Source organism: Nilaparvata lugens, chromosome 1 (assembly GCF_014356525.2).
Source record: "Nilaparvata lugens isolate BPH chromosome 1, ASM1435652v1, whole genome shotgun sequence".
Classification (NCBI taxonomy): Eukaryota; Metazoa; Arthropoda; class Insecta; order Hemiptera; family Delphacidae; genus Nilaparvata; species Nilaparvata lugens.
This window is the reverse complement of record NC_052504.1, coordinates 795,165-807,664: the sequence shown is the minus strand read 5'-3', so window position 1 is coordinate 807,664 and position 12,500 is coordinate 795,165. Positions and strand designations below refer to the sequence as shown.

Here is a 12,500-nt window from a genome sequence, read left to right as displayed (position 1 = left end):
TTTCTGCAGTGTTTTGCTCTGGGCTAGAACTTTGAAAATGGATCAAACTGTAATTGAAAACAACAGTTCTAACTTCGAAAATAAACAACGTAAGTAGGCCTACTGTTGAAAAAGTTCTTCACTTATTTTCAAGTCTGTTGATTGTGGATTATTTATTCTTCAATCCGTTTTTTGAACTATTTTTAACGACACTACAGTTAATTTCTTTGAATATTAGTTATTAAAACTAGTACTCATTGAGTATTCAAAGAAATCAGACTGTAGTACCGTTAAAAATAGTTCAAAAAACGTATTATTACTTGCAGTTCGTCATGGAAAGTAAAAAGATGAGTATTATTCTTCAAGTTATAAGAGGGTTTTTTTATTTTTTGACAATATTGATAACAAACCTGCCTTAGCCTCAGATTGTCCTACTGGTATAGGTAGCGCATAACAACATGGCTCCAGGTTCTAAATGGTACTCGAAACCATCTCTTGTGCTCTCTTTACACAAATATAGGACCAGCTGTAGATGGTTATTACTAGACCCATTCCAATAATAGTGATAATTCTATGGATTCTATTAATTGGGAGACCCTGACAAGAATTCCATCTTGTCTCATAAGTTATACAGAGTGTTTCAGAGAAACGAGAAATTTTAAAAGTTGAATAATTTCAAGAAAAACAAATCTTTAAATAAAGTTTTTCATATCATTTAATAGTAAAAATAATGCCATTTTAGAATAAATACGGTACCGTAACATTTGTTTTTAAAGATGACATCTTGCAGTTGTGCTTTTTTATATGCAAACATTCATGTAGTCTCTCCGTCACATTGGGCCATATGAATAAAGTTGAGCATTTGCTCATACTTCTAAAATATGGAGCATTTGCTTCATTTCCTATGAATAAACGTGAGCAAAACCTTTTGCTCATGCTCATCAAAAAAATAGTTTGAGCATTTGCTCAAAAGGAAAACTTTTGCTCAAAATTGTATGAATAAACTAGAGCATTTGCTCAACTTTTGAAGCAAATGCTTCAAAAAAGGTGAGTCTAGTCTAGAGCAGCTTATCACCTTTTGCTCATAGTAAAATGGCTCAACTAATTCGTATGAGGAAGAGGAAACTATACCAGCTACGATCACAACCAATAGTTGAGAACTATAAAACTCTTTCTAGATTCAACCATGATATATATCACCATTATTCCTACTAAAGAATAAATACAAAAGCTACCTGTTATAAAGATAGCCATCACAAAATAGGAAATAGGCATTTAAGAAGATGAGAGTGTAGACGATTATAAGAAGGCTATTGATATTATAAGAGTATGCTGAAGATTATTATAGAGATGACATTTTTCACGCTATTATTTCAAAATTCTAAACTCAACTAACCTAAAACTCTATTCATAAATAGAAAACAGAGCAGACGACGCAAATACAAGCGGTGCACCCTACTTGGATATTTAGCGCTTCCGTGAGCTATAAAAACAAAGTAAGGCTACTGTATATATATAGGCCTATATTAATATTTCATGTGACTATTGTATAATTACAGTATTTTATAAATGTATTATGATATGTGTTGAGAACCTCCTTTAGGTTGCTCTTTTTGACTTATCCTCAGTCTGATTATTCGGATATTTGGGATGCAATAAAAATAATAATAAAAGTGAATCAGCTGATGAAAAATCTTTAAAATACGTGAGCATTTGCTCCAGAGTTCAGGAGCATAAGGTAAGAGTATAAGGTAAAGTTTATTCATATCAAAATGAGCAAATGCTTTTGCTTCTACCTTTTGCTCATGAGCAAAACCTTATGCTCAATGCTTTTGCTCATGAGCATTTGCTCTGGTTTTATTCATATGGGCCATTGTCCATGGTTTGACGTAACATTACAACTGGAATATTATTGAAATCGCTTCTCGAATCTTGGCTTTCAATTCTTCTGTTGTTGCAGAATTGTTTTCTTGAAATTATTTAACTTTCAGAATTTCCCGTTTCTCTGAAACACCCTGTATCTCAATTCTGTCGTCAGTGAGCCGCGTCATAAGACAGTATATTTAGCCGGGACCGCTAATTCAATTTGCCTATAAGATAGAAGAAAAATGAAAACTTTAGTAATTTCTGGGTTTGAGCCCGGGACCTTTAGATACTCGCAAATTTGACTGAATTTGAATTTTCTCGTTGCATTCTTCATTATACAATCTATAACCATAGACATAGAACCATATTTTTTGCAGCTATTACAAGTTGGTTGAAGAGTTTTCCCATTATTTATGGGAGACAGGTAAAAGTAAATTTATGAAAAGGTACAGGTAAAGCTATGAAAGAACAGGAGATTAGTTGAGTCTTTTTGTGTAGTTGAGAAGTTGATATTGTGGTCTTAGTCTTTTTCATTCAAGATTAGTTGAGTACGCCTTAGGGCTTAGGGTTGAAACATACTGGAGCGGCATCACATAGAATGTAGGCTATTGAGTATCAAATAATAATGTTAATAGTATCAGAAAAATAGCTGAGTGTTGAAAATAATGCATGTATATATCTCTCCCTTATTGCCTCTCCACTATATTCTGACACATTTGAATAAATGCAGTTCTTTTTAACCATCCCCGCTGCCACATACCTTCGCCGCTCCACTTTGTTTAACCGTTGAATATTTACCTTACCCGTTAAAAATTTCAGCGAATTTCTTATTTTCTCAATCTAGTTTGTCATTTTCAATGAGTCTAGCTTCATTCTTCATATTTGACATCAATTTCCTAGCCCTTAACCTCATTCAGTCTTGTTTTTATACATTCGAATTCATCCAGAAGGCTATTATAAATTCTGCTCCTGTAGTCTTGTGGGGGATTTTCTTATCCTATACTATTAAACGAGCAACTTCTGTTTATATGTTTGGATGTTTAGATGTTTATATGTTTGTATTTCAACGGATCTCGAAAACGGCTCTAACGATTCTCACGAAATTCAGAACATAGTTGGTTTATAATATAAAGATTTGATTGCACTAGGTCTCATCCCTGGGAAAACTCGCTGAAGGACATTACAAGGATAATTATTATTCATCCTTGGAAAAACAGCTGATAATAATTATTTCGTCATCTGTTGGTGATGGAAGTGAGTGAGCGAGTTCATGTGTGTGGGACTGTGTCAAAATTATGACTCAGCTGTTGAACTTTTGTAATCATTCAATCAGGTACTTAGTGCCGGTTGCAAAAAAGCCGGGTTATTTTCAATGCTGATTAATTCCAGTAGATCCATCTTTTTGAAATGGTCTTCTCTGATTTGGTTCACGTGAAGTTAATCAGGTTTAAAATTTAACCGGCTTTTGTGCAACTGGGCCTTTGTGAGGGAAATTGTTGCATTCCTCTGGGAATTAATATCAATTTACTGTGATTAGATAGAGCATTTCTGTATAAATGTTATTATAAGTTCTTCATTCGTAATAATTTTTTTATGCTTTTGTACTCCAGTGCGAAGCTCCGTCCCCGATATTATAACTTATTTGTAATTGTAACACTCTCATTTTGTATGAAACTGTGGCGAGCATGACAGTGCTCTCCAGTACCGCTGCCACCACCAGGTTTTTAGGGTCCTGTTCCCTGCTACCTTTATAGGATAATATCATCAAATAAATACGCAAATCTACCAAAATAATTCCACTCTATTGAAAAAATCCCATAACAAAATTTATACTGTCTCTCTCTCTCACTCTCTCAACCTAATCATTCCTCAATCACATTACTAAAAGCTCAATCTCCTGCACAACCTTCCTCTAGCGCGCCTCGAAACGGTCTCCCTTCCATTTTGCCTCTACACGCGGTCATCACTCTCTCAGCTCACTGGTTCAAAAGTCCAATTCGGTGGCCTGAGTGATGACTCTGCTATTCTAATAATATTATTAACCTATGTGAGCGGGGTGTTTGAATTTCTGGGAAATAAATTGATTTGATAACAATCATTGGGAGAGGAACAGTTTTAGGTTTTACCTGTAGTAGATCTTCCGTCAATCATTTTAATAAATAAATAAATTTTATTAACTCAAGAACTTGGTTCAAACATAGAGTATTGTCAATAAAAAAATTAAAAAATAATAATAATTACATATTGCTAGACATAGAACAATATCAATCAATTAATTATTTTCAGTTACAGTACCAAGTTATTGTTTACTGAATTTCAGAATTAATGAATTGTGTATGATTGAAACAATAAATATTTTAATTATTTCTTCATTTCTGTTGCAGAATCCTCTACTGAAACCCTGAAATCGCCGAGTCGCACAGCCGAAGAAGAAATGACCTTGAACGAGTCCTCGACCAATCGCGATGCAGCATCCGCCGCACATGCGCTGAACAAATCGGAGACATCTGTGATTGGCCATTCGTCGACGACAGTTGGCAGCCCTGTTGTGCTGCCTGCAGCTGATCACACCAGTGATGCCAACACTGCAAAAAAACCAACCTCAACCGTCAGCAACCCTGGCGTAAGTCAAAACGGAAATATGGAAGGCAATGTTGCCAAAAACGAAAATGTGAACAGAGAAGAGGTGAAAGATAACAGGTACGAAGTAGTGGATGAGGAGAGGCAGGCGGAGGAGTTGAAAAGCAATGCGAATAAGGAGGAGGAGGAGAAGAAAGACGATGTCGGTTTCAGCGAGGTGAAGGTAGCTGGTGATCTTGAGGTAATTGGCATTATTTCATTAGTTTTTTATCACAGTTGGAATCACTGAGATATTGCAATTATTCAAATGCTAATGAATTAATTATTATTATTAAAACGAAAATCAAAATTAAATTCTGTAATTCACCCCGAAGACTTCTGCTACTGTAAATATTGACAACAGGGTAAACAGCTAGATGGAAATTCGATGAGCGCTACTATTCAAAAATTATTTGTCAGCCCGGGCTGATTGTTACATTAGCAGAAGTCTTCGGGGTGAATCAAAAAATTTAATTTGGATTTTCGTTTAATAATAATAGTTTTTTATCAATTTGTTAGTTTTTTATTCCCGTCTTTCGGAGGAGACGATAAGCCGTCGGGTTTGTCTACCTAAAAAGTAGTCATCATCATCCCTCTCACTCATTATCCACGCACAAGCCTATGAGCTTATGTGGGTATCGCCCACAGTATTATTATTATTATTATCACTCAATTTATAATAACAATAATAAAGGAAAGAATTGGCTTATACTAAAGAATTGGCTTATATTGGAAAATTCACGAAATGAGGCATCATCACGTCTAAACTACTGGACTGATTAACTTGAAATTTTAAATATAGATTTTTAATTTACCGAAGATGGTTATAGACCTATTTCAAATTCTTCAAGATTTCAGTAGGTCAAGTTTTTTATTAGATCCTTGCGGAGCACGGGTTACCTGCTAGTCTATAATATAATAGAGGAAAGAATTGGCTTATACATGTACGGGATGGGAAATTCACGAATGACGCATCATCACGTATAAACTACTGGACTGATTAACTTGAAATTTTGCATATAGATTATTAATTTACCGAGGATGGTTATATGCCTATTTCAAATTCTCCAAGATTTCAGTTGGTCAAGTTTTCAGTTTATCAAGTTTGTAATTAGCCCCTTGCGGAGCACGGGTTACCAGCTAGTCTCTTATAATGTTTTAAACTCAGTTTGAGAGTTTTTCATTTTACTTGTATTTTTGATGTTTGTTACAACACATTGTGTTTTATGACAATAAAGGATTATTCATTATTTTATTTATTTATTCATACAATAAGTACATCATAAAAATGATAGGGAGAGAAAAAATAAGGTAACCTTGTGCTATTCCTCTCCCAAATTTAGATAAGGTTACACATAGTCCGAAATAGGTTAAGTCTTGTTCACTTCAGAGAATGTTCAGTACTTGATAATTTTCAAAAAGTAGATTTTCAAATTTAGATGCTTCAAAACCAAACAAAGAAGAAATATTTCACACTAGCTGGCCCGGCGAACTTCGTACCGCCAAATAGTTTAATGCATTTCATGACAAACTTTAGCTGGATGCACACCTGAGGAGGCGCGATGCGGCATTTCATTTATATAGATAACTTTACAACTGCAAAATAAATAATTCACTAAAAATCAATTCTGAACACCGAAGACAGCACAATTATTCGAAGCAAAGCAATGTCTTGGACGGGCTACACACTGGTGTCGCAAGACACGCGTCTTAAGACGCGTGTCGTGTCTTGTCAAATTTCATGAGACATGCATGTCTCTGTCGCTTGTCGCATGTCTCGTGATTTTCGGTTGTATTACAGACTGAGCATGTGAGCAGTGACAAACAGTGCTCAGTGCTGGCAGTAGACAGTGGCTGGAGCACATGCGCGGAGTGATGTATCGTGCGACACCTGTCCGATACACAGGCGATGCCTCGAACATCTGTCGCAAGCAGTGAGTAAGCTCTGATTTTACAACATAGGTTGGTTTCATATGCGAAATGCCTCGGACATGTGTGTAGCCCGCCTCAAGAGCATGTAAGTCTTTAACCTGAGGCCGCACTGCTGGATGGTTACACACGGAACAGTCATTTAATTTTTAGTCGGGGCATTTAGAATAAAATACATGGGCGGTTATGGAGCAGCACACACTCTTGCCTATTATCTACCGACGGCTGCTGTATGACGCAATGATTATAACAGCTGATTTTTATTTCTGTTTGTGGCCAGCTCACAAATCTTCTCCCATAAGGATTACATGTAAACTTTGAAGGACCTTAGGAAAGAGTTCTGAAGTCGGATTATAAATTTGATAGGCCATAAACCTGATCCTGAACATAACAAACACAACTAAAAAAAATCATCAATTCGGAGTACACATAAAAAAGTTATTGAATGTCAAAATTTGAGGCTCGATTTTTATTTATATAGATTATTATCACTAAAATAGGAAATATTCACATATCAAAGAAATAATTTTGCAGGACCAAAAAACAAACTTAATATTGATTGATTGATTGACCAATTCTAATTTGCTTTCAGGACAAGGAGCCGCCGCCCGCCAAAGTGGGCGTGGCTATGGAGGGGGAGGTGAACCAAGATGGCGGCGGTGTGCAGACGTCACACGTGATGAGCATCAAGGACCGGAACGAGGAGGAGGCCGCGGTCAGCGGTCAGTTTGACACCAACTTCAACCAGGCCGACGACAAGGCAACAGCTGACGACCCGGATTTTGGGGGGCAACCCAACGAGATGGAAGATACAGGTTAGATTTCAACCATGTAGACTAATCATTCTTATTCAATAAATACCCTGGACATGAGTTACATCACATATAGTGAGGTCCACGTTACAAAGGCAGTGTTTGATTAGCAATGGTATTGCTATCCTTGTCTATCATTCAACAAAGCGGATAGCTCTATCTCTTTCTCGCTTTGCTCTGTTGCTAGATCGTTTTTCCAACAATGTAGAATTGATAATCAATTTACAAAATACCGGAAAAATTTGAAAACGCCATAAAACATTAGTGGGAAGGGCAAAAATGATTTTATTCAAACTAATGTAAAGTTCAAGACTTGCCATTTGAGAATTATTAATAACATCTATCACTTTTTGACAATTACTTCTTCAAGATGGCTTCCTCCTGCACGAATACACTCTTGAAATCTGTGTTGAGATTGCTGTAACATTTCAGCTGAGATATTGTTAATTTCATTTTAAATTTTCTGTTATGATTCAACCACAGTTATTGGTCAAGTTGTGAAAACGTTTGATTTGAGATAGCTTCACAAACACAAAATCGCAGGTGGACATATCATGGGACCAGGAAACGCAGATGTTGCAGCAATCAATGAGGAATCGTCAAACACAGATTCCAAGAGTGTATTCGTGCAGAAAGAAGCCATCTTAAAGATGTAATTGTCAAAAAGTGATGTATTTCTTCTTAATTATGAAAATTCATTATGAAATTATTGAAAAATATAGACTAATTTCTTGCTTAATAGATTACATTTGATTATTTGATTTAGGTCCACGTTATAATGGCAGTGGAGAAAGATAGTAGAAAAACGTTGCCGATCCTCTGTCTTGTCAATGCCTTCTATAGACGGTAGCTGATACAGGTTTATTGATGTAATATTAACTGTTCATTCTCGTTAAAAATAATCAATTATATTTTATTAAGCAAGGAGTTACATTTTTCAATAAGTTCATAATGTATTGTCATAATAAATATGAAATATTTTGTTAATTCTATTCTACATTGTTAGATGATCTGGCAACAGAGCAAAGCGAGAAAGAGATCGCGCTATAGCTTTGTATAATGATAGACAAGGATAGCAATACCATTGCTAATCAAACACTGCCATTATAACGTGGACCTCACTATAAGAGGTTCTTTGTTCTTTAAGAAACTATCGAGCTCTCTCTCTAGTTCACTGCAGTGGTAACAGTATATCATCATTATTCATCTATAGCTAAGTTAACCTACTGTAATAAATACGTTTGGTATCATTAATGATTCTTAAATATTTGTCTATTGTTGATTTTGTCTGAATATTCAATCAAATGTCTGATCACCTTTTAGTAAAGCCAATCAATTCTCTTTTTTAGATGATGACGGCCAAGAACTACCAGTAAAGACAGGTAGGCTAAAAACTAAACATATCTTCTTCTTTATCTTACTCTTCTCATTTCCCTTCTTCGTTTATTTCTTTTTTCTCTCCTCAGTTGCCTTTGAAACGTTAAGACTGTTTTCTGACATGCAAGCTTTCTGTTTCTGCTTTACAACAATTATCAAAACATTTAAAAATACAAGCAATTTGCCGTATAAAAGCAAAAACCACATCTCCTATCCTCCCCTTTCAAACCCTTAAGTTTTCTTCATCTTCTAGGTCGTGTTTATATTTTGTAGTTTGGCTATACATCAGCTTGTGAATTTCGGGGATGAGATATTTTTATTCTCGTAGAACAGGTGCTCGATACCAGCATGTGTTCAGTGCATTTATATGATTGAAATTCATCAGATTTATCGGGATCGGTTTATAGGTTTATTGCAATGCATCGGTTTATCAAGAATTGTTATGGGTTAATCTGAAATAATAATAGTATAACGTTGTCTACTAACGCTTTTCCAGCTTATTAACTTTTTCGTGTCACGTTTTTTTTTTTAGATTCTTGAAAAACTTTCAACTCCATTTTATTCATACAAGTTGAATGAACTTGAAATATCTAACAACATCATTAGAATCGATGATTCATTCGCTATAAGTAGGAGAATTTTCAAGTTCTAGGTCAATCTTGAGAGGATTAAACGACGATGTATTTGAAGATACAGTGAATGAACTGTATGCTCAGTGTGGTTTCTCTATCACATTTTTACTACACGTGGCGTCACGCTGGCGTTCCCCCCACCACTTCGAATCTACACCTATGAGTGATCAACCTTCTGTCTACTAACGTTGACCTCTCATTGGTTTATGTATTAGGATTTTATTGAACCAACATTTATTTGCCTAAATTAGCCCCCCCACCATAAGTGAGATTTACTTTATAGTCAGCACCTGATTAACATTGATTTGCTATCCTTGTCTATCATTAGACAAAGGATTCAGAATAAATCTGTTTGCACACAGGGACAATAATAGCGTCATCTAAGCGTCCACTAGCTGTCGTGGGAACATGGCATTGAAAACGCCTTGTAAATTTAAGTTCCGGTCATTTCCAACTCTGCGTTCGGTTTGATCTTTTGAATGCAGTCTATATTTTACAGTTTCAGTTACGTATTCAATCATTTGTTGTTGTTTACTCATGTAATATTATTATTTGCTGATTGTGTTTCGAAAAATATCGTACCATGAATGTCTCTTCAGGGCTCTCGACTAAGGCCGGTTACAGAGCTCGACCGACCGTCAGTGCGTATGCACCATCCTGACCATACATAAGTTTTTCTGACTCACAAAATGGACGCCTTTACAGATTGTTATTGCAGCTTATTATCTTCGTAAACGAAAGATTAAAAGACGTAGATATCAAGTTCAACCGATGGTCGCCCAAAGAGCATTTCAAAGGGAATTTCAGTACCATTATATACATCATTGCTTGGGGTGAAGATACATTTTTCAACTACCTCAAAATGTCTATCAGAAATTTTGATGAGTTATTTCGAGCTTGTATCACCATTGGGAATACTTGCAGTCACTTTAAGCTACGAATCAAATAAATGTAGATAATATTAATAATATATCATTTTTCCAATAAAAAATTTAGAAATGATTGAAGAAATGTTTAGAAAAACTCTGAATTTAAATATGACACTATTAATTGAATTCATTCATTATGCTATTCAATTCAATATCAGCTGATTGTCGGGCAGAGGTGTCAGCACATTGGTTATGTTGCGATCGGGCTACTGATCAGTACAGCTCTGAAAGCTTCTATTTGTTTCAATAGCCGTCAGTCGCCGATGGAACGGATGCGCACGAGCTCGACCGATGGTCTTCGTACGCTGGATAAAACGAATGGTCCTGACCGTGAGCATGCGTGCCGTCAGTCCTGCTCTGTATGGATACATGGAATATCTATGGAAAAGACAAACGCGACTGACGCACGCACTGACGGTCGGTCGAGCTCTGTAACCGGTCTATCACCTCAACTGGAAACATCACTCTCGGCCCTGCAAACGGCCACTTCAAGGCTCAACTCACACTACCTCGACTCGAATCGTACGACTCCAGTACCTCGACCTTACGACTTTCTCGCTCATTGTCACTACTTCTATTCCATGCTACTCTATTTTCTAACCATACTTTATTGAAAATATAAGATCTAATTCGTCACTAATTTGCATGTACCAATTTTATAATAATTATTATGAATTTATTGTCTTATCTAATTCGTATTATTGTCTTATATAAAATGATAAAACATCACTTTCTTTAAAAATGCACGGTACTACGCAACTCAAGTCGAGGCTCGACCAACATGTCGAGTCGAGGCTTGACTCAGTCTCACAGTCGTGAGGTCGCAGAGACTAGAGTCGACTGGTCTGAGTGTCGCCATTTGAAAACACATGCTGCGTCGAGAAGAGGCTGGAGTCGCAGTCTCTTCTCGACTTGAGTCGCGTAAGTGTTAGTTGAGCCTTTAATAGCTATTAATTTAATTGTTATGGTATTATGCTTAACTAAAGGGTTACCTACTGAAATCTTGAAGAATTTAAAATAGGCCTATAACCAACCTTGGTAATTTGAGAATATGTATGCAAAATTTCAAGTTGATCAGTCCAGTATGATAGTTGAGACGTGATGATGCGTCATTCGTGAATTTCCTGTCTCGTACGTCTTTGAGCCAATTATTTTTTACTTTCCTTGCCCTATTACCATAGGTAAGGAAAGTATTGCTTTCCAAAAAAAATTAAGGTACCCTAATTTCAAGTTTTCTATACGTTTCAAGGTCCCCTGAGTCCAAAAACATGATTTTTGGGTGTTGGTCTGTGTGTGTATGTGTGTATGTCTGTGAACACGATAACTCCATTCCTAATCAACCGATTGACTTGAAATTTTAAACTTAAGGTCCTTATACAATGAGGATTCGACAATAAGAAATTCAATAGAATTGAATTCAAAATGGCGGAAAAAATGGCGATAATTACTAAAAAAAACCATGTTTTTCACGGTTTTATCGAAAACGGCTCTAACGATTTTCTTCAAATTTATACCATGGATAGCTATTTATAAGCCCTATCAACTGACATGAGTCTCATTTCTTGGAAAATTGCAGGAGCTCCGTAATATTCTTGAGAAAAATGACGGATAATTACTAAAAAAAACATGTTTTTCACGATTTTCTCAAAAATGACTTGACCGATTTTTTTTTTTTTAAATTCATACCCTGTATAGTTATTTATCAGCTCTATCAACTGGCATGAGTCTCCTTTCTGGGAAACTAATGGGGGTCCACCCCATCCTTGAGAAATGGACTTTGTAACCTCCTTCTCGTGTATGAGCTAGGTAGGTAGAGCAGTTCATAAAAAGAACACATAGACGAGATATTTCATCTGTAGAACAGCTGTTTTGGCGACTTTCAAAAAAAAATCATCGAATTTCACAATTTACACAAAGGAAAAAGTACTCTGAAAACAATTACACATAAATACAGAAGTCTGATCGTAGTTTCAAATATGTTGCCGCCAATCGTCAATAAATAAATAAATATGATTTATTGCCGTTAAATTCTTAGAACAATAGGCAAAGTCAAATATTGATTATAGTAAGACAAATGATAAAACATCACTTTCTTTAAAAATGCACGGTACTACGCAACTCAAGTCGAGGCTCGACCAACATGTTGAGTCGAGGCTTGACTCAGTCTTACAGTCGTGAGGTCGCAGAGACTAGAGTCGACTGGTCTGAGTGTCGCCATTTGAAAACACATGCTGCGTCGAGAAGAGGCTGGAGTCGCAGTCTCTTCTCGACTTGAGTCGCGTAAGTGTTAGTTGAGCCTTTAATAGCTATTAATTTAATTGTTATGGTATTATGCTTAACTAAAGGGTTACCTACTG

The 12,500-nt window shown here is 36.1% G+C and overlaps 1 protein-coding gene across 1 annotated transcript in view; it reads left to right on the top strand.

Annotated features, from left to right (window-relative positions):
• Window positions 1-12,500, top strand: part of LOC111062086 (trans-Golgi network integral membrane protein 2) — a 17,748-nt gene that overhangs the window by 710 nt on the left and 4,538 nt on the right. Inside the window, exons 1-4 of the mRNA XM_039427146.1 lie at window positions 1-89; window positions 4,230-4,666; window positions 6,986-7,208; window positions 8,555-8,587. The exon at window positions 1-89 is cut by the window's left edge and continues 710 nt beyond it. Coding sequence (XP_039283080.1) covers window positions 1-89; window positions 4,230-4,666; window positions 6,986-7,208; window positions 8,555-8,587 — 782 coding nt within the window. The remainder of the gene's footprint in view (window positions 90-4,229; window positions 4,667-6,985; window positions 7,209-8,554; window positions 8,588-12,500) is intronic.